This window comes from Dermacentor andersoni, chromosome 7 (assembly GCF_023375885.2).
Source record: "Dermacentor andersoni chromosome 7, qqDerAnde1_hic_scaffold, whole genome shotgun sequence".
Taxonomy (NCBI): Eukaryota; Metazoa; Arthropoda; class Arachnida; order Ixodida; family Ixodidae; genus Dermacentor; species Dermacentor andersoni.
The window spans coordinates 109895150-109913913 of NC_092820.1; the positions used below are offsets into that span (position 1 = coordinate 109895150).

The 18764-nt window shown below is 46.5% G+C and overlaps 1 protein-coding gene across 3 annotated transcripts in view; it reads right to left on the bottom strand.

Annotated features, from left to right (window-relative positions):
• Positions 1–18764, bottom strand: part of LOC129380201 (BPTI/Kunitz domain-containing protein-like) — a 100252-nt gene that overhangs the window by 3746 nt on the left and 77742 nt on the right. For all 3 annotated transcript variants that reach the window (XR_011895799.1, XM_072289294.1, XM_072289293.1), the window contains 2 exons: positions 17975–18181; positions 7949–8156 (listed from right to left, as the gene is read on the bottom strand). Coding sequence is in view for 2 of the 3 variants with exons in the window: in XM_072289294.1 (XP_072145395.1) it covers positions 7949–8156; positions 17975–18181 (415 nt within the window). In the remaining variant the exon portion in view is untranslated. The remainder of the gene's footprint in view (positions 1–7948; positions 8157–17974; positions 18182–18764) is intronic.

Here is an 18764-nt window from a genome sequence, read left to right on the forward strand (position 1 = left end):
GATTAACCCTCTCCTACCGTCTCCTCTCGTCGAGACAACGCGGTAACCCGAGAAGGTCGCCTCCTCACAAAGGGTCTCCTGTAGGAGCAGGACATGCGGTTTGTCCGCTTGTGCTTTCACAAACTGTTGTAGCGAGGCCTTGCGCCTCTTGAAGCTGGCGCAGTTCCATTGCCACACAAATAATTTGCCTGTGTTGTCCGCCATTGTGTCTCTATTTAGTTAGCATCCCCTTGAGCGCGGTGCACGTGCCCGACGCCTCGGAATCCTGATGTGCTTTCTTAACTTTACCGGCCACCTTCAGTCTGCTTACGTCAACAAGCTTAGCCTCCATTATCCCCATTCTGCGGTTTAGGGTAGCAATGGCCTCAGACTGTTTCTTGATGGTCTCGGATTGCTGCTCGATAGCTCCGGACTGTGTCTTAATCGCCTCCGCTAATTGATCGAGGAGTTCTGCAAGCGATCCTTTCGCGATGGTCGCGGCGGGCATGGAAGCCGATACGGACGCCTCCTCCATCAGCTCCACCGCAGCCTCGGTCGACTCGGGAGGGGGCGCCTTACGCTTTGCCTGACCCAGCGCTGGTTTTTGCGCTGGTGCGGGCGACGTGCTGCCATGACCGTGCTGTGCTTTACGAATCGATTCGAGGTCTGCCCTCAACTTACGCATTTACGCCTTGAGCTGCGCGTTTTCCTGCTTTAAAGCCGCAAGACGCGGATCATCCATCTGCTCTGGCAGTGTACCATGCGTTACCTTCTTTCCAGTCGTCGTCTCCGTGACCTTGTCCACCCAGGTAGGCCCCTCCTGGATGCGAACACTGGAGCGCGAGCGTCCCCTAGAACGGGAGCGCGCTCTGCTGACGGGGCGCCCGCTGGATCGGGACCGCGCTCTGCTGTCGGCGTGCTCCCTGGATCGGGAGCGCCCTCTCGTTGCCGAAAGGCCCCGGGAAGGGACCGCGCCTGCCACGCTGGCATCACTTGATCCTGCAGCCACTTGCGCCTCCCGGGCGCGCCGCCGGCGCTGCCGCCTCCGACGCACTATGTACGGCACCTGGAAGCGCTGGCTGCACCTGCGGTCGGCCGTCGGGTGCGCGCCTCCACAGATGGCGCACTTTGGGTCGCACTGATGATCTTCTGGTGGGGAAACCATGCCACAACCGCGGCATTTCCTTTTGTCCTCGCCGTTAGGGCAGACGTCTGCTCTATGGCCGAGCTCTCCACACGTGTAGCAAACGTCTACTTGCCTGCGATACAGGGCGCAAGGCAACATGACCGTCCCGCAGACCACGTGATTCGGCACCCTTTGTCCTTCAAAGAGCACAACGATCGTGGGGGTCTTCTTGATTCTTCGTACTTCTAATGCCTCGGGGTTTCGGTGGTTGACAATGAGCGCCTTTAGATCGGCGTCGCTGATCTCGGGGTCCACCCCCCGCACCACTCCCTTGCAGGTGTCATCCGATGCCGCCACGTATGCTGCCACGTCGAAGGGCCCCTCCTTCGTGTGGATCCTCTGGATCTTGGCGTAGGCGCGTGCATTCACTTCATGCGGCGTGGAAATAACTAGGATGTTCTGGATGCCATTGGGGCACACCGTGTCATCCCGCACTTGCGTCGGCGCCAGGGCCGCCGCCATGGCCAGCGCCCGGGCGAGGTGTATCAAATCCGACTTCTTTATGTCCAGCCCCCCCTCGAGGTCGGACGATGATCTTGAATTGCTCCCTCGGTAATCTGGGGAGCCTCGAGGCGTCCACGATACGCTTCAACGCGCTCCGTGGTGCGGCAGTGCGGCTGCCGCGTTTCTCGCCTTTTTTCTTCGCTTCGGGCCCCGGCATCCGCGGCTCGCCCGGCCCGGTCTTCTTCTTCTTTTTGCCCAGCGCTGTTACCCAGCCTGAGCAATCCGCATCCTCCGGATCCATGCCTTCAACAATCACCACGCTTGGATTGGTGGCCATAGCACCGCGTCTCGCCGCCACTCGCCGAGCGTCTCGAGCGAGCGTCACGCCGAGCGGCCACCGCTCTGCCGTTAGGCTGAGCGCGTTAGGTTTAGCGGCGCGCCAGCGTGGTCCACCAGAAACAGCTCGGCGAAAAGTCACAAAAGCACCCACCGGTGAAAGTTCGGTGTCCTCCGGTTCCTTGCGACCAACCGCGTCGAATACTGCAATTGTGTAACGTGGCAGCCAAAAGAACCTGCCAAAAACATTTAACAAAGCGGGAGCCGATATTCAGCCGTCCGCACTGGTCGGCTCTTCTTGTGCGTTTTTGATAATGCTGCTGAGTCCTTAGGGCCGTGTAACGGGCCTTCCGGGTGCATTAAAGAGTCCCTGAAACGGTGGGGACAAATTTTGTAGACGCGTAGGGTGCAGCTACAATGAATCATTCACACAAAAATCTGTGTGAAGCGTCTCATATGAAGAGAGCTACAGACGATTACAAGTTACCCTCTTCCATAGCCACGCATTTTCTCCTCAACTCGTTCGCCGAGTTATCAGCGCTAAGCATTGTCTTTGCCGTCTCGGCGTCATGATGGGACGTCGTGTTTGGACTTTCGGCTGTCTTGGAGCCAGCGCGTGAAGCATCTCCGCCAGCCGCCTGGCAGTCGATCACTAGCAGGAGCTGTCGAAGCAGCGTATCTGGTATTCTGGTAACCACAGGCGAGATGGGCGTTTCAGTGGATTGGAGCAGGTGTAAACTAAAGCCCCTCCATACTACTAGTGCTGTGATGAAGGAGCTTAAGAGAGAGATACTTGAGTCGCCTGATCGGTCTGCACGGTCCAGGCACTTGGTGGTGCAGAGCTTATCCAACCAAAGAAAGAACTGATATTGCTCTAACCAAGTGTAAAACATTTAAAACATTTAAAACAACGTGTTCAAGATTACGCTACTGCCAAATATTTAGGCCAGGAGCAAAGTAGAATATACTTCGTTACTGCTACATTAGTTCTGTGTTTGGTTGAGCTCTGTGCCACCGGGTGGCTGCACCATGCAGGCGGTTCACGTTCGCGCCTCCGTTCATCCCGTGAAACGGCCAGGATCAGTCCGCTTGCGCTTGCGTTTGCTCGAATACCGGACCCGCGAAATACTAGTGTGGTAGTAATCGTCTGGAGTAAAGTAACAGCCTCAAACGCGCAAATCCTGGCAGCGGTCCGGTACCGACAATACGAGGCGCTGCCGCTTCTCCGCTCGTCTGCTGTTTGCAGAGGGACACGATGTTGCAGCTTGGCATATTGCCAGTCGCTTTCGTTGCAGCTCACGACATAACAAGGGCGAACCATGGTGCTCGCGAAAAGAAAGATCGAGACCAATACTGACCGCGGAGCTGTTGTCAACGCGGAGCACGTTCCAACGCAAGTAGACGACACTTGCTTTCTTCCTGAAGCCTTGGTATAGTGGTACTGCGTTCTTGTGCAGTATCTTTCTATAATTTTCCTTTTTTACAGAAAAGAATTAGCATTCCAGCTGTTACGAACAATATTTGTCCGCCAAAATGTTGGAAAAGTTCTCGATGACGAACCCTGGGCAGCCAATCTGATATATGTCCCTAGTGGCGTGATACATAATCACCTCGTGTCATCTCGTAAGGGCGGCTGAAAACTCAGCCGAGTGGCATGCTGTGATCGGTAGCGACGTACATTTTGAAAGCCTTATAATAAATTGGACGCTTTACGCGGAGCACTTATATGATCACAAAGATCTATCTTAGGCTCTCATTACGTATGTACAATATCGAAACAATCGTTTCAGGGTTACTTTAAGCAAATACGAGAGGCTGAGGGCACATGCGTGCCTGCTCGCCCAGTTGAAACTACTTGCTGGCAAAGGCGATTTACAGTCCGTTGGCGATGGTTACATTCTGACTTTCCCAAACGAGGCCTGGCTGGTCTATGACACTTGCGTTGAAGATCTCTTTTGGTTGTCTCTTTCGCAACGAAAACGCAACGAGCCATGAACGAAAATATTATTACGATATCATCGAGAGATGGTCAAGGGACGAGTCGCTGCGTGAACGACGACGAAGTGGGTCTGTGCCCTTGGCGCGAGCGAGTGTCGGCCTGGTGGTCTGGCTCCAGTGTAGATAGTCTGTATGTAGCCTATTTCGTCTGTGTCTTTCCACGCTTAACAATATCACGGGATTGATACGGGATACACTTATTCAAAAGGCACTGAAATAACTAAGCTCACTGTACTAGATGCAACGTCTGACATATTCTTCTCGGAAGTTGGACAAAGCGCTTAACAACATTTTAAAATAAACATGACTTTTCTTACTAAGGAAGATGTAAAAATAGCAATGTTCAATTAGAATTATATTCTAATTCAAAAGCAGAGCCCAAGTTCAGCAGTGAGTGATTACTACCAGCGCGGACGTGAACACTGAAATCTTTACCTTTGTTTGGTTCTTTTTCTTTACCATACCCCACGTCACGTAAAACTTATTTGCGTACTGGCACCGCAGCAGAGAAGCGTGCCAAGCAACCTCTGACCAGTACAGCTATGTCGAAGCATGACTGAATACTTTCAAAATATATTCATAAATACGAACGGCATTTTCGCGTGGTTCTTGTAAGAAAACTGGCACGCGAGCTCAGCTGCCATTAAAAAAAGTTAGTGACGTTCACTTTGTGACCGCCGGTGACGCGCAAACGTATGGGTTCTAAAGCGCACACAAAGCTATCGACTCTCTGTGTGCCTAGACGACGAGACTGTCCGCATCGCAGATTGCTTTAAAGAAAGGGCTCGGGCGGCCGTGCCCTATGCAACAGCGACTAGAGTAGAACGCCCACGCCCTTTTCAAGATGGGGCTCTCGCAGGCGCGCCAAAAATAGCAGCCGCCGGAGTAAAACGCCCCCCAACCCAATGGGAAGACCGCACTTCGTCCCCGGGTTTCTGCCTTGCGCGCGTGACATTCAGCCGCCATTCGTCGGCTCACCGTCGATCGCTTTCACTCACACATGCAGCATATGGCGCGCGGTTACGACGGTAGCAGGAGACGAGCGCGGTACGTCCGTACGGCACACAGTACCCTTGGCAACTGCCAGAGGAGGCCAACCCAGCGTGCCTCCGCCTACCCTCCTGCACCGCGATGCTTCACCTCTTTTCTCCTTGGGATGGATGGATGGATGGATGGATGGATGGATGGATGTTATGAGCGTCCCCTTGGGAACGGGGTGGTGGGTTGCGCCACGAAGCTCTTGCTATTATACTGCCTAATGTCCTACCTAGGTTAAGAAATAAAAAAACAAAAGGAAAACAGGATGAATTCCCATAACCAAATTTTCTTATCCCCTATTGTGAACTTTGTTTTTGTAGGCCTCCGTTTTTTGTTGTTTCCCTGCTTTTCTTACACCAATCTTCCGATCACCTCTTACTAATCTCTATTGCGGACATGTTTAGTTTCCCCCTGCTCTTGTTGAACCCAGGGGCTTCAGGAGGCCAGTGGTGCCGAAATCGACCGCTAGGCAGATATCTTCACATGGTAATAAAGCATGCTGTATCGCTTCCCTAGCTTTACCGCAGCAAGGACATGCTTCTTCTCCTTTCTTATATCTCGCTTCTAGGTGTGTGTTTTAAGGCGTCCTCATCTCGCTTCGAAAAGTAATCAGCTTGCCTTTGAGTTATCATAAATTGCTTCTTTCCTGATTTCGTTTTTTCCTCTTAAGTAATTTTATTCTCCCGTTTCGCTCAACGCCACCTGTACTCCGTTTCGGACTGCAGGTGCAATGCTGTGGAAGCTACACAAGAAGTTCGGTGACGAAAATGTATCACTCCGCGAGTACCATGAATGCTTCGCTGCGCACCAACGGCGTACGCGCCCACGAGTGTGCACGTGAGGCTGGTGCGACGGCCTGCTGATAAAAAAGCCGAAAAGAAGCGCAACGAAAAACACATTCATCTAAAACAACGCATTGCATAGCTGTATACGACAGTTTGTTTGTTTCTAAGGTTTCACACCTTCTTCATTCAATACTGAGCGTGTATAAAGAGCAGCCTCGCACCGCTGCGATTAAGAACATCGAACTATTTCCAAGGGCGGCCGAAGCCACTGCAGGAAGTCTCTCTAGCCTCCACAGCGCCGTACCTAACGTCTGAAACACAGTATAGAGTTTTATCTAGGTGGCATTGCTTTTACTCGCGTTCAGCCAACACCACCTAGATAGCACAAGGCCTCTTTACTTCGATCCATTACGTCACGCTACCCGGCCCCAAATTTCCATTTACAAGGCTGGCGTGATGAAACCGGTGACGTCAAAATCACTGTTTCCTAGTTGGGAGCGTTCCCATTAGATTCTATGGCAGTCGGGCCAGGTAGCATGACGTCATGGATCGCAGTGATAAGGCCGTGTGCTAAGTGGTGTTGGTTCAGCCCGAACGCTAGTACTTACCCCATCGCGCTATTTTGCTCTCCACCTTGGAGAGCAAGCATTGGTACATGTATTACGGAGGCCAGAATTATCAGTATTGTAGTTAACGAGAATCGCACCACCTTGCGTCACATAGAAATTGTTGTTGACAAAGTGACGGCGACCGATTGTGTTGGCGACCGATTCTTCGTCCCCGTACTCATGACAACAGTGTCGACGGTACGCAAGAGTCTTACGTGACAGTAATGCACGTTGAGCTAGGCGGTTGGCGGTAAACAACGTTGAAAACATTGACGGGGACACTAAAAATGGCACTTCAACGCCAGAACGACTTAACTTGTTCCGTAGTAGCTGACACAATTCACAGCCGTCAAGTGCCCGACATAGCAGGTCTACAAAAATAACCTGAAAATAAACTTGCTAAATCTTTGTAGTACCGCGCTATCATCTTGAAAATAACGCACCAACCGACAGAAGCAAAGCGCATTTACCTAGAAACTTTCCTGATCAGTGGCGCCATTTGCAGATGTTTGTGTTCATTCCTGCTTCCAACACAGGTTAAAGTAAGAACCATGGTCAGCAAAGGGTGCAACCTTTCTGACAGATAGAAGCTACGGCACGCATGAGGTCACCACCAGGACTGTTTACTAAGATCACCTGAATTATTTCTACGCCATCATGACTATAATCCAATAACTCGTTATACGAAGCTGGGAAGGGGGTCTACAATAATAAACTATCAGCTTTCAACTAATCGTTAACCGCGATTCTCTAAATATTACCGGAGTGCAAGAGAGATCAGAAGGAGCAAGAGATACCAGCTTAAGGATAGCAAGACCTTGCTGATCACTGTACTGTACTTAATTAGCGATAGCTTAAAAGCGTTCGCAAAAAAAAAAAATTGCGATGCTATGAGAGCTTGAATTCTACTTTGTTGGCAGTTCCTGATGAGCAGACTCCCTGTTATCAAAAATAGCGCTGCCTCGGATGGTAGTTAACACATAACCTTCATTGCTCATTCTGCGCAGTGGTATCAATGAGAAATTGGCAACGAATTGTCCAAGTTATTTATAGGGTATGCGTTAAGCGCCAACTATACAATAAAAGCAGTAGTGCAATATAAAAAGTACACCAACAAACACGTCCGTACTTATGCAGCGTTAGCTAACACCCTCATAACTGACTCATGATATTGGAAGCTTTCAGTACGTTCCGTTCTCTTGTTACACAGTGAGAAAATTTTTAGGGGAGTAATAATGCTGCATAGTGAATTCGGAAGGATGGCCTTGTCGTTAGCTAGTTTATTTACACAGATTAGTTTATTACACAGGCGCTTGTGATACTACATTTTATAAAAAAATGCAAAGCAAAATAAATTACGCCGAGAAGAGAAGGTTACTAAGTTTGCGCTGAATTTCACTGTCGCATTGTTTGAATTGTGGGTGTAATTCAACAGCATAGAGAGAACCAAATTATTTTAATTACACGTTAAGGTTCAACTAGATAGGTTTCCTTAACGACGGAGCGTGTTAGAATTTGGATAAAGTAAGCTTTTATATTCATAACAATGTGGATGATGGTTATAGGAAACTTACTCGCATTCCATGAGACACATCGACAGGCTGGTGAAAAAGTTTGAGTCTGGTGGTACTGGGGGCCCACAGAACGTAAAAGACTTGCACGCCCTCATCCTGATGTCATAGTAAAACGCATCCATTTCGTAGTGTGGTTGTCTCCAGCTTCGAGTCTTTCTTGTCTCGCATCCGCCAGGATGAGGTTTTGCACAGAATGCAGCTGCTTCACCTGCATAGTTGCAACGGAGAAATGGATCCGTTTCATTCGGAGACTCAGCTGTCTGCGCGTGCTGCCTTGGTTGAACCAAGTTGTATACGATGTAATATTAGAGCACAAGTAGACTACAGTAGTTCAGCTTTAATAGTTACTGCAACAAGCTGTAGATGACGGTGTCTTGGTGACTGGAAACTGCAGCTCTTCGAGAATTGGAAAGTATGGTTTGTACATGTGTAATAAAGTTGGAAAAAAAAAAAAACACTAACAGCATAAGGCTTTAGAGTTCTGTTTGCAGTTGCGACAGTGCATGTGATGCCCGCTAGAGTTCAGATTAGACGTCCAATTTGGATTCCACAGCCCGCTTGGTGATTGTATGGCTGCGTAGCATGTACCTGCGTAGCATGTTCCATGTCTACTTCATGCTTTACTGTTCGCGTTTTGGTTGTACATAAATGTAGATGACAATGCACTCGACCAATAGCCAAAGCAGATGTGACGAGCGGGCGCCGTGATAAGATTGCTTTTGCCCTTTGGCTGTTTTATGGGCACATGATGGGCTCGTAGGTTCCACTCCAGTTCGACTGGTCGGTGTGCTAGCTACTGCCGTCAGCTCTTTCTCTCTTGAGTGCTTTCGGAGACATTGCTGAAATGGAGCAGTACTGCTGGTGGAAAAGTTATACGCACACGCACCGAAGCCTAAATATGCCGCTTCAAACTATACTCCGTTCCATGCACAGCAGTCAACGCTGTGGAACCTACGCAGGAAGTTCGGTCAAGAAATGATATCACTCCACGTGTTCCGTCCCTGCTTCGGTGCGCGCCAACAGCCTTGCGCGAGCAGGCACGTGAGGCTCCTCGCGACGGGTTGCAAATAAAAAACCCGGAAAGAGCAATAAAAATAAAAATGTTCTAAAACAGCACATTAGCAGCCATATCTTACTGTGTGTTTGTTTCTAAGGATTAAAACTTTTTTGATTCAATACTGAGCCTATATAAATATAGTTGCGCACAACTGCGGTCGAAAAACGTCGAACCAAGTGCGAACGAAGCCACTGCAAGAAGTCCCTCTAGCCTCCACAGTGTTGATTGCTGTGTATATTACGGAGTATAATAACACCTTTTTTTTTTTCGTATAGCTCGTTGTCAGTGACCGAATCGGGAGCGCTTTCCTGATTCTAGGCTTCAGCACGCGAGGCACTCCAGGTGCGCTTACCGAGCAAATGCACGAGAGAAAGGTGAGAGTGCACACGAAGGAACTACTCCACCCGTCAGCGTTCAATCGGGTAAGTCCATGAGGCGCTTTCGGGCGATGAGCAACGGGTGATGAATTTCCCTAACAGGCTGTCCAGCGATTGCCACCAAGCGATGGCGTATACCGCGATAGCCATATCCTCGCTCGTCGCCCTTACGCAGTCGTGTCGCGCGCGAACTTGCATACACAGATCGTCTACCATGCTCATCCGCCGTGCAACGCATTATTTCCTGACAACACTGCTTCCCGACCTCTTCCGACAAAGAAAAAAGACCACTATGGTAGTACCGCTAATTAAAATGTGACAGGCAGAGTACTTAAACGCACAAAAGGTTTTATAAAACAGAGGGACAAATTATCTGACGGCGTCCGTAATAAATATCATAACATACTTGTTCGGCTGATTCCGCATGTGGAGCTCTGGTAAACAATTGTAGACGTTATTCTTTGCCAACACAGGCTTCTTCAAAACTGTTCCGAGGTGCATAGTCGGTGAAGAAAAAGAAGCGTTGCGCGCGAAGGGAACGGGCACGGTGAAAGTAAAACCGATGGGCCCTATAACGAGAAGCTATTGCAATTCGTTTCTTTTCCAAATCTGCCATTAGCCCTCCAGGATTCGACAAAAATGTGTCGGGCAACCCAAAGTAAGCTATTGCAATTTGTTTCTTTTCCAAATTTGCCACTAGCCCTCCGGAATTCGACAAAAATGCACCGGGCCGCCCGAACTTCGCCTGCATATCACGCGACGTCACGAAAACCGCAAACACTGCCCATGCCATATAACGTATACACACTGATCATGCATCATTTGGCCGAACAAAACAAGGATATCTGTTTCCGATTCTACAAATTTTTCATCATTCGCTACCCGCTGTTGGTCAACATGTTTCAGACTGTGCCAAGTTCGCCGATATGTCAGATAAAGTCACAGAAAACTGCGAAACCTCACCAGGTAAAAGTGACGTATACGCACCAGAGACGCATTAATATGCGCAACGAAACTTAATGTTTTTTTTTTTGAAATAGCCTGAGACTTCTATTTTACCAAGGGAACGAAGGATGGTATCCCGCCGATCGCTCTGGCATTTATTACTCAGGGCAATCGGCGATTATGGATATCTCTGAATATAATGAGAATTGTTGCGTGAAACTACTGCGTTGTAGAGCCGTTTCCGCACGTATACGACATTGTTCTGCCAACTCTTCTTCGCAGAGCATCTTTTTAGCGGCATTTTTAACCTTCGCTACGAACTCCTAAGGACCGTGAGCAACATACCTAGGTCCAAGCTATTATTGAACATGGGCCACTGGGTCGGGCTAGAAAGTATGATGACGACGGCTTGACAAGAGTTCAATTTCAATTTCAATTCAGTCTTTATTTTTCCCTTGAACAGAGAAGGAGACAGGACTAAAAGCTCGTAAGCTTGACAAAGGTCCTGCCCCCTTTATCAACTCGGCAGTACAGTACACAGGCAGAGATTATCGATTGTCCAAATAAACACTGAAACTAAATAACAAGACACTTTGTAAAAGGCAGCGCTATGCATTGCAGCACAAACATAGGCATTAGAAAAACAAATAATTGGTCATGGGGAAACGGAAAAATTAATAACAGGTATAGGTTTAAACTGAGTGCAGTATTACGTAATCTTGTTAAGAAAATATAGCTTAATAACATCACTTGAATGCTGAAAGGGGTCAAATAAGTCTCTGTTCAATTTATTTAATAATACTGGAACAGTATAAGAAAGAGACTGCTCGGTATAATATGCCCTAGGCGTCGGCACTAACCAAATTTCTTTATGTCTAGTCTGCAGGATATGCGTGTTTTTCTGAAGTTTTGCCAGATAATTAATATAATGTTCATCACCTTGTGAAGAGCGTTTATAGATCATTAAAAGTCTATAATTGTGTAAACTATAGATTGGCAGGATTTCATATTTTAAAAACAAATCATGTGTGGGGGAACAATAAGGAGCACAAGCAATGCATCTTACAGCTCTTTTTTGAAGAAGGTGAAGCTTGGATAAATTTGTGACACCCGTAGTGCCCCAAACGGTACAACAATATTGCAAAAGAGAAAGAACTAATGAGTTGTATAGCAATAGCCTTACATTTAGAGGAAGAATACCGCGCAGGCGCAACATGACATCGACAGCTGAAGACACTTTTGATCTGATATAGTCAACATGATCATTCCAAGTCAAATGCTTGGAAAATATAACGCCAAGGATTTTAACAGAATCAACAATTTCAACAGTATCAGAGCTTAAGAACACGTTCAACGGCCTAGAAATTATCTTTCCTTTCGGAAAGTACAATATTATTTTTGTCTTTTTAGAATTAATCTTCAAACAATTTGATTTTGCCCATGTATTTAATGCACTCAGTGTTTTGATTGCTTTCTCTTCAATGTCACTTTCTGATCTCCCGGTTATGAACACCGAAGTGTCATCAGCGTAGGATACAATCTTTCCATCAGTTACACATTGTACAATATCATTTTTATAGATTAAAAATAAAAGCGGTCCGAATATGCTTCCTTGGGGGACTCCTGCATAAATATTTTGTATTGAAGACAACGAATTTTTAAAGTCAACATATTGTGTTCTGTTCGACAAATAAGATTTTATAAGATCGTGAGCTTTTCCTCGGACACCATAGTTTGACAGTTTATGTAGTAAAATTCTGTGGTTTATCAAGTCAAAAGCCTTAGTAAAATCTATATATATGCCTGCACCTATTTCCTTATTTTGAAACATATCTATAATGATTTCTTTTTGAGTCAGTAATGCTGTTTCAGTGGATCGATTCTTTCGAAAGCCGTGCTGAAAGTCAAGGAGCAGGTTATGTTTTTCAAAGAAAGATAGTACCCTACCGTGCATTAATTTTTCTATACCCTTCGAGAACACTGGCAGTATAGAAATTGGACGATAGTTAGGAATCAAATTCTTGTTGCCGCTTTTGAAAACCGGTATCACTCGAGCCATTTGCAGTGCCTTTGGAAATACAGCGGTAGATAATATGAGATTGTAAATGTGAGTAACAGCGGGGCATATTAGGTGAAGAACATGTTTAATGGGCACTATTTGGAGACCAGTTGCATCTACTGACTTGCTATTTTTTATATTACTTATGCACGAGAAAACTTCTGTGTAGTTCGTGGGCGCAACGAAAAGGGATGATGGACAGCTGCTTCCCTTCATGAATTCAATGTAATTTTGGCTGCACTCTACCTGACTCTGAGATGCCTGTAAAATAAAGAAATTGCTGAAAGCGTCAGCTAAACAGGTCCCATAAATTCGTTTTCCTTCATGCTGAAAGTTTTCGGAAGTATCACGGGTATTTCGTTGCAATAAGCAATTCAGTTTTCGCCAGATTACATCCGACCGCTGTTCTTCAGGGCTCCAAAATACATTTGTGAAATAGGCGTCTCGAGCCATTCTTAGTTTTGATGTTAGATTATTTCTGTACTTTTTGAATTGCCGAAGCAACTCTTCATCTTTTGATTGTACAAATTGTGCGTACAATCGGTTCTTATGCTTGACCATTTGGAGCAAGTCGGACGTCATCCAGGGTTTCCGTGCTTTTGATGACGTGGCTGTCTTTCTTAGTGGAAAATGTGCATCATATATAGCCTTGAATGTAGTGATGAAGTTAAGGTAAGCGGTATCACTACTATCTTCCTCGAAAACGTGGTTCCAGGTCTGTTGGCTAATCGCAGCAAGAAAGGATTCAAGATTTTTGTTCGTTATAGATTGTGTATAAATTATTTGCCTTTTGTAATTAACATGTACAGCCTTATCAGCTATCATGACGATTCCAAGATGATCACTAATGTCGGTATAAACTACGTCTGCAGTTACTAAATTACTGTCAACATTTGTAATGAATACATCTAATAAAGATTCACTTTCTAGAGTCACTCGCGTCGGCTTTGTTATTACGCTAAAAAAAACCATTAGCAGCAATTAAATACTGGAGTTCTTTTTGGGATTGACTCAATGAAAGCATATTTATGTTAATATCGCCACCTAGGACCATATCTACAGATTGATCAGATGCGTAGCTAAAAATATTTAAGAAATTCAAAGAAGTGATTAATGGCGCCAGATGGTGGCCTGTAAATAACGCAGAAAAGTTTGTTAGAACTTCGTAGAGTGAGCACTTCGTAATCAGCAGTTGTGGTCGTGTATTCTACGACTATTTCGCACGACAATGTTTCTCTAAGCAGAAGTGCGACGCCGCCTCCCCTTTTATCTTCGCGGCTTTGATAGAAGCACTGATAGCCGGGACGGTGAAATACAATTGATGCTGGTGTGTACCAGGTTTCAGTTAACATGATCGCAGTAAGTGACACTCCGAAAGTATCGAGTAGAACAGTTAATTCATCTTCTTTGTTTGTTAAGGATCTGACGTTTAAATGAAAAACTGACAAAACAGATTTTTTTGGTTTCACTATATGCTTAATTTCGTGTGGCTGATAACCCATGTCGAGAAACAAATTTTAGGTGTCTGCAGGTATAACTACACAATTTGACGCAAATCATCAAACTTGGTGATCGCCATGACTGCTGAGGTATCCGTTCTGCGCACAAATATTTTACCATTCCGAGTCCATATATATTTCCACTGGCACTCCTTTTTCTTTGCATTAGCCGCACCGAACAGTTTTTTCATGGAAGGGCTCAAGTGCTCATTAATGAAGATGGGGGTTTTGGGTTCAAGTTCAATGTCCTCTGACGTTATCCTCAGCTTTCGAGCTTTCTCAAGAAAGCAGTCACGGATTGATCTGCGAACAAACTGCACCACTATATTTGGCGCTTCTGTATTCCCCGTAGTTCGGACGCGGGGACAGACCTCGATGTCTCCACTTTCAAGGGGCATCTTAATAGCCTTCGCTATATTTTTTGTGATATCCATGACATTCTCGTCTTGCGTCTTCGGAACACTTTCACTTCAACGTTGTGACACCGCATGTGCTGTTCATTTTGTAGAAGTTTCACTTCATGCTCTTGAACTTGAGCATGCAAAGCGTCTCGTTCCTTTTCTAGTTTTACTACGGATGTTCTTCGCTGTCCATTTTCCAATTCAACGCGGTTCACGGATGTTTTCATTTCTTCATAACTCTCGTTTATGAATCCTAGGCTGTTCTTTATGTCGCGGATGTCCTTTCTTATGTCCCTTTCGAGACTTTCCCGTAGTTCACGGAACTCTTGTTTAAGTTCTCGTTTCAATTTCTCAAAAAGTTTAACAAGTTCCTTTGACATTGCCACTGGGCAAAGGGGAAAATAAACTTGCAGTTCGGATGACGCAATGACAACAACAGTACACAAGAGCAAGTACAAGCGACAGTTGGTATGGTAGTTGGTATGACGCAATGACAACAACAGTACACAAGAGCAAGTACAAGCGATAGTTGGTATGCAACAGCAGCAGCAGCAGTCACGGCAAACGAAAAAGCTCCCAGGCTAGTAGGGCAAAATTTCACCAACCTGAGAATGTACAGCAAAGCGCTTAGAAAAGCGTGCGATCGCCGTGACTGCTGCTGCCAAGTAAGGCGTCGATGCGTTCTTCGCCGGCTTTTCTGCTCTCCACCAGGAATCCACGCAGGCGCAGTACACTAGGCCAGGAAATGCCCTTGAAGTACGTGGTCCGATGATGGTCGTCGTGTCCAGCGATAGCCGAAGTCAAACCGCTCGCAGATATAGCTTGGCCGGCACCTGAGAATGTACAGCAAAGCGCTTAGAAAAGCGTGCGATGGCCGTGACTGCTGCTGCCAAGTAAGGCGTCGATGCGTTCTTCGCCGGCTTTTCTGCTCTCCGCCAGGAATCCACGCAGGCGCAGTACACTAGGCCAGGAAATGCCCTTGAAGTACGTGGTCCGATGATGGTCGTCGTGTCCAGCGATAGCCGAAGTCAAACAGCTCGCAGATATAGCTTGGCCGGCACCTGAGAATGTATAGCAAAGCGCTTAGAAAAGCGTGCGATCGCCGTGACTGCTGCTGCCAAGTCTGTCTGTCACGAAGCTAGAACTACCCCTGAGGGATCACGACCACGAGCACCTACGTGATTGCCTATCAACTTGACTTACTTGGTCAGTGTAAGAGGATATTTAGACTAAAATATTAAAAAATGGGGATTTACGTGCCGAAACTAAGATCTGATTATGAGGCACGCTGTAGTCAAGGTCTCCGAAATTTGGACCAGCTGACAGACAGACAGACAGACAGACAGACAGACAGACAGACAGACAGACAGACAGACAGACAGACAGACAGACAGACAGACCTAGGACGGACGGACGGACGGACGGACGGACGGACGGACGGACGGACGGACGGACGGACAGACAGACAGACAGACAGACAGACAGACAGACATACGGACAGACAGACAGACAGACAGACAGACAGACGGACAGACAGACAGACAGACAGACAGACATACGGACAGACAGACAGACAGACAGACAGACATACGGACAGACGGACAGACAGACAGACAGACAGACAGACAGACAGACATACGGACAGACGGACAGACAGACAGACACAGACAGACAGACACAGACAGACAGACAGACACAGACAGACAGACAGACAGACACAGACAGACAGACAGACACAGACAGACAGACAGACACAGACAGACAGACAGACATACGGACAGACGGACAGACAGACAGACAGGCAGACAGACAGACAGACGGACGGACGGACGGACGGACGGACGGACAGACAGACAGACAGACAGACAGACAGACAGACAGACAGACAGACAGACAGACAGACAGACAGACAGACAGACAGACAAACAGACGGACGGACGGACGGACGGACGGACGGACGGACGGGCGGACGGACGGACGGACGGACGGACGGACGGACGGACGGACGGACGGACAGACAGACAGAGGCCCAAACGGCTGAAGTAGCCAAAAATGCTAATGCTATCAAACCTTTGAAGGAGGAAATGCTGTCTGCTTTCATAGCAAGCTAAAGTGACTGCCTATAAACTCGCAGTGCGTTTGATTGGGCTGCTCAGACAACGCTGCCCATCACTGCCTGGTGTTTGCCTCGCCTGTTACGTAAATTTGACGTTAGAACATTGAATAAGCTCAAAGTGGAATAGCTTGGCGGTATATGGTCTCAAGGTCACTATATTTAGGTGATTCCTCTCGCTCGATTCTATTCCTTTATCATCATCTTGCTTTCTTTACAGCGCTGCTTGGACGACTGACTAGGGAGTTAAAGAATAGCATTGGGATATAATCGCTGTAAGATTCACTGGCCAGGTTTTGTATTCGTGCTCGTTCTTGCGCTAGTCTACCCCTTTCCCCAGCACAGGGTAGTCAACCGGCACTAACGCTGGCTAAGTTCCCTGTTTTCCTTCACTTTTGTCTCTTTCTCCCTCTGTCGTCGTATGGATCGCTTGAGCGCTATAATGTAAAACTTTTCCAAGCCTTTACTATTTCGTTTCTGCAATCAGCCCTCCACGATTGGTCAAACCGTTTCTGGTCACGCCCACATCACCTGTCTGTCCCGTGATGTCACAAAAAACATGAAAACGCCCCATGTTATATGACGTGTACACATCGATTATGCACGACTATGACAAACAAATAAAAACTAACCATTCCCGATTCTGCATTTTCTTTGCCATTAGCCATCCGCTATTGGTCAAACGTTTTCTGGCTGCGCTCACTTAGCTTGTCTTTCACGCGACGTCAAAAAAAAAAAAAGTCGCTAACTTAGAACGTCAAAGTGACGTGTACGCAGTATATATGGATTAATATGCCGAACAATATCGATTATTTCTTCGGAATAGCCAGAGACTATCCTATTCAAAAAAGAATAAAAGGTGCCTGTCTACCAATCACTCGGACATTGGCTACTGAGAGATGCCGGGGAGAATAAATTTATTGGCCTTTAATAAAAATTTTGGCACCGGCAAAAACATTCTCACACCTTTCGGCACGCTTAAGACATCGCTCTGCCAACACTTCTTCGCTGAGGTTCCGTTTTAGTGGCATTTTTAACCTTTCATTTCACGCTGTTGCTATTGTCGATCTACCACGGCAAACAAAGAAAGAAAATTCCCTCCATAGCTGTGTGCTCCTCGCCTCTTCTCGGTCAATTTGATAGGAAAAACCTGTCAAGATAAGCAATGTTATTCGCTCTGAAAGCAAACAAAAGCGGACTCCTATAAGCACGGATAGCGTTTTATTTGTTGGTTAAAACGATGCTGCGGATCAACGCTCGATGCTTGCGTCGGTGGTTACTTCAGTTTGATGTCAGGAGATCACCTTTCAAGCGTCAAAGTACTTTGACACTCAGTTTTACTTAATGTAGGACAGCGTTAAGTACTTTGACTTGCACTTGTTAAGTACTTTTGTTACATACTTTATAAGTACTTTTTAAGTACTTGGGCTTGTTAAGTACTTTGATGTGTGCTAGACTTGTCCGTAAGAGAAAACTTCAGCTGGACATATAGCGAAGGCGGCCTACTAATTGCAAATAGTGCTTTCGAATGAAAATCGTTGTGAATGCGGAAAAAATAGCATCCCAAATACGCACCTTCGTTGCAATTGAGTGCGCATGCGTAGCGTGTTTCGTACACGCCTCTGGAAAGGCAGCCATTCCAGTAAAACTTTTGACACATGTTCGCGGTTTTGTTGAAGAAGTATTTGTTTATATTTGCGGTGCAGTCCCCCACTGGTTCCATTTGTGGCTCCTCACAACTGTATTTCCACAGTCTTCTTAATAGCTTGAGTGCCGTCGGATCTGAAGTAAAGAACGGAGATCAGCTGTACTACACCATACCAATAGCGCATATGTAAGAAAAAGAACTACCGATTAATATGTGCACGACATATTATCAGAAAATTTAAATCCGAGTCGCGAAGAACCATCGTGTCTATTCTGCCACCCCTCAGAACCACAGGTGCCCGAAATGAGTCTGGGGCCCTGCACTGAGCCGTCCGAAACGCCAATGTTCTACCTACCAAACGTAAAATTGTAGAAAAATTATGCCAAAAATGTCATTATTTTCTTAACGGCCTTGGAAAACCACGCTAAAATTACAGATTCTGCGCTTTACATGTGAATAAATGCATCTCTCAAGATTGAGTTATAAGCTACGAGTTGTGGCAAAATGCTAGAGCTTCGAAAAAAGAACATAATTTAGGAAATAAAAGTTTGTCTCGTTATATTCAGTAGGCACGAAAACGGTAAAAAGCCCTTGAAATTTACCTCGTGTATTGACGTGTATTGCAATAATTGTTGACGTGACTGCGAGATATGAACCTTTTCAGTGTAGTATGTTTCATGTAAACACGAATGAAACTACCCCAAAGTGCGCCTCTCT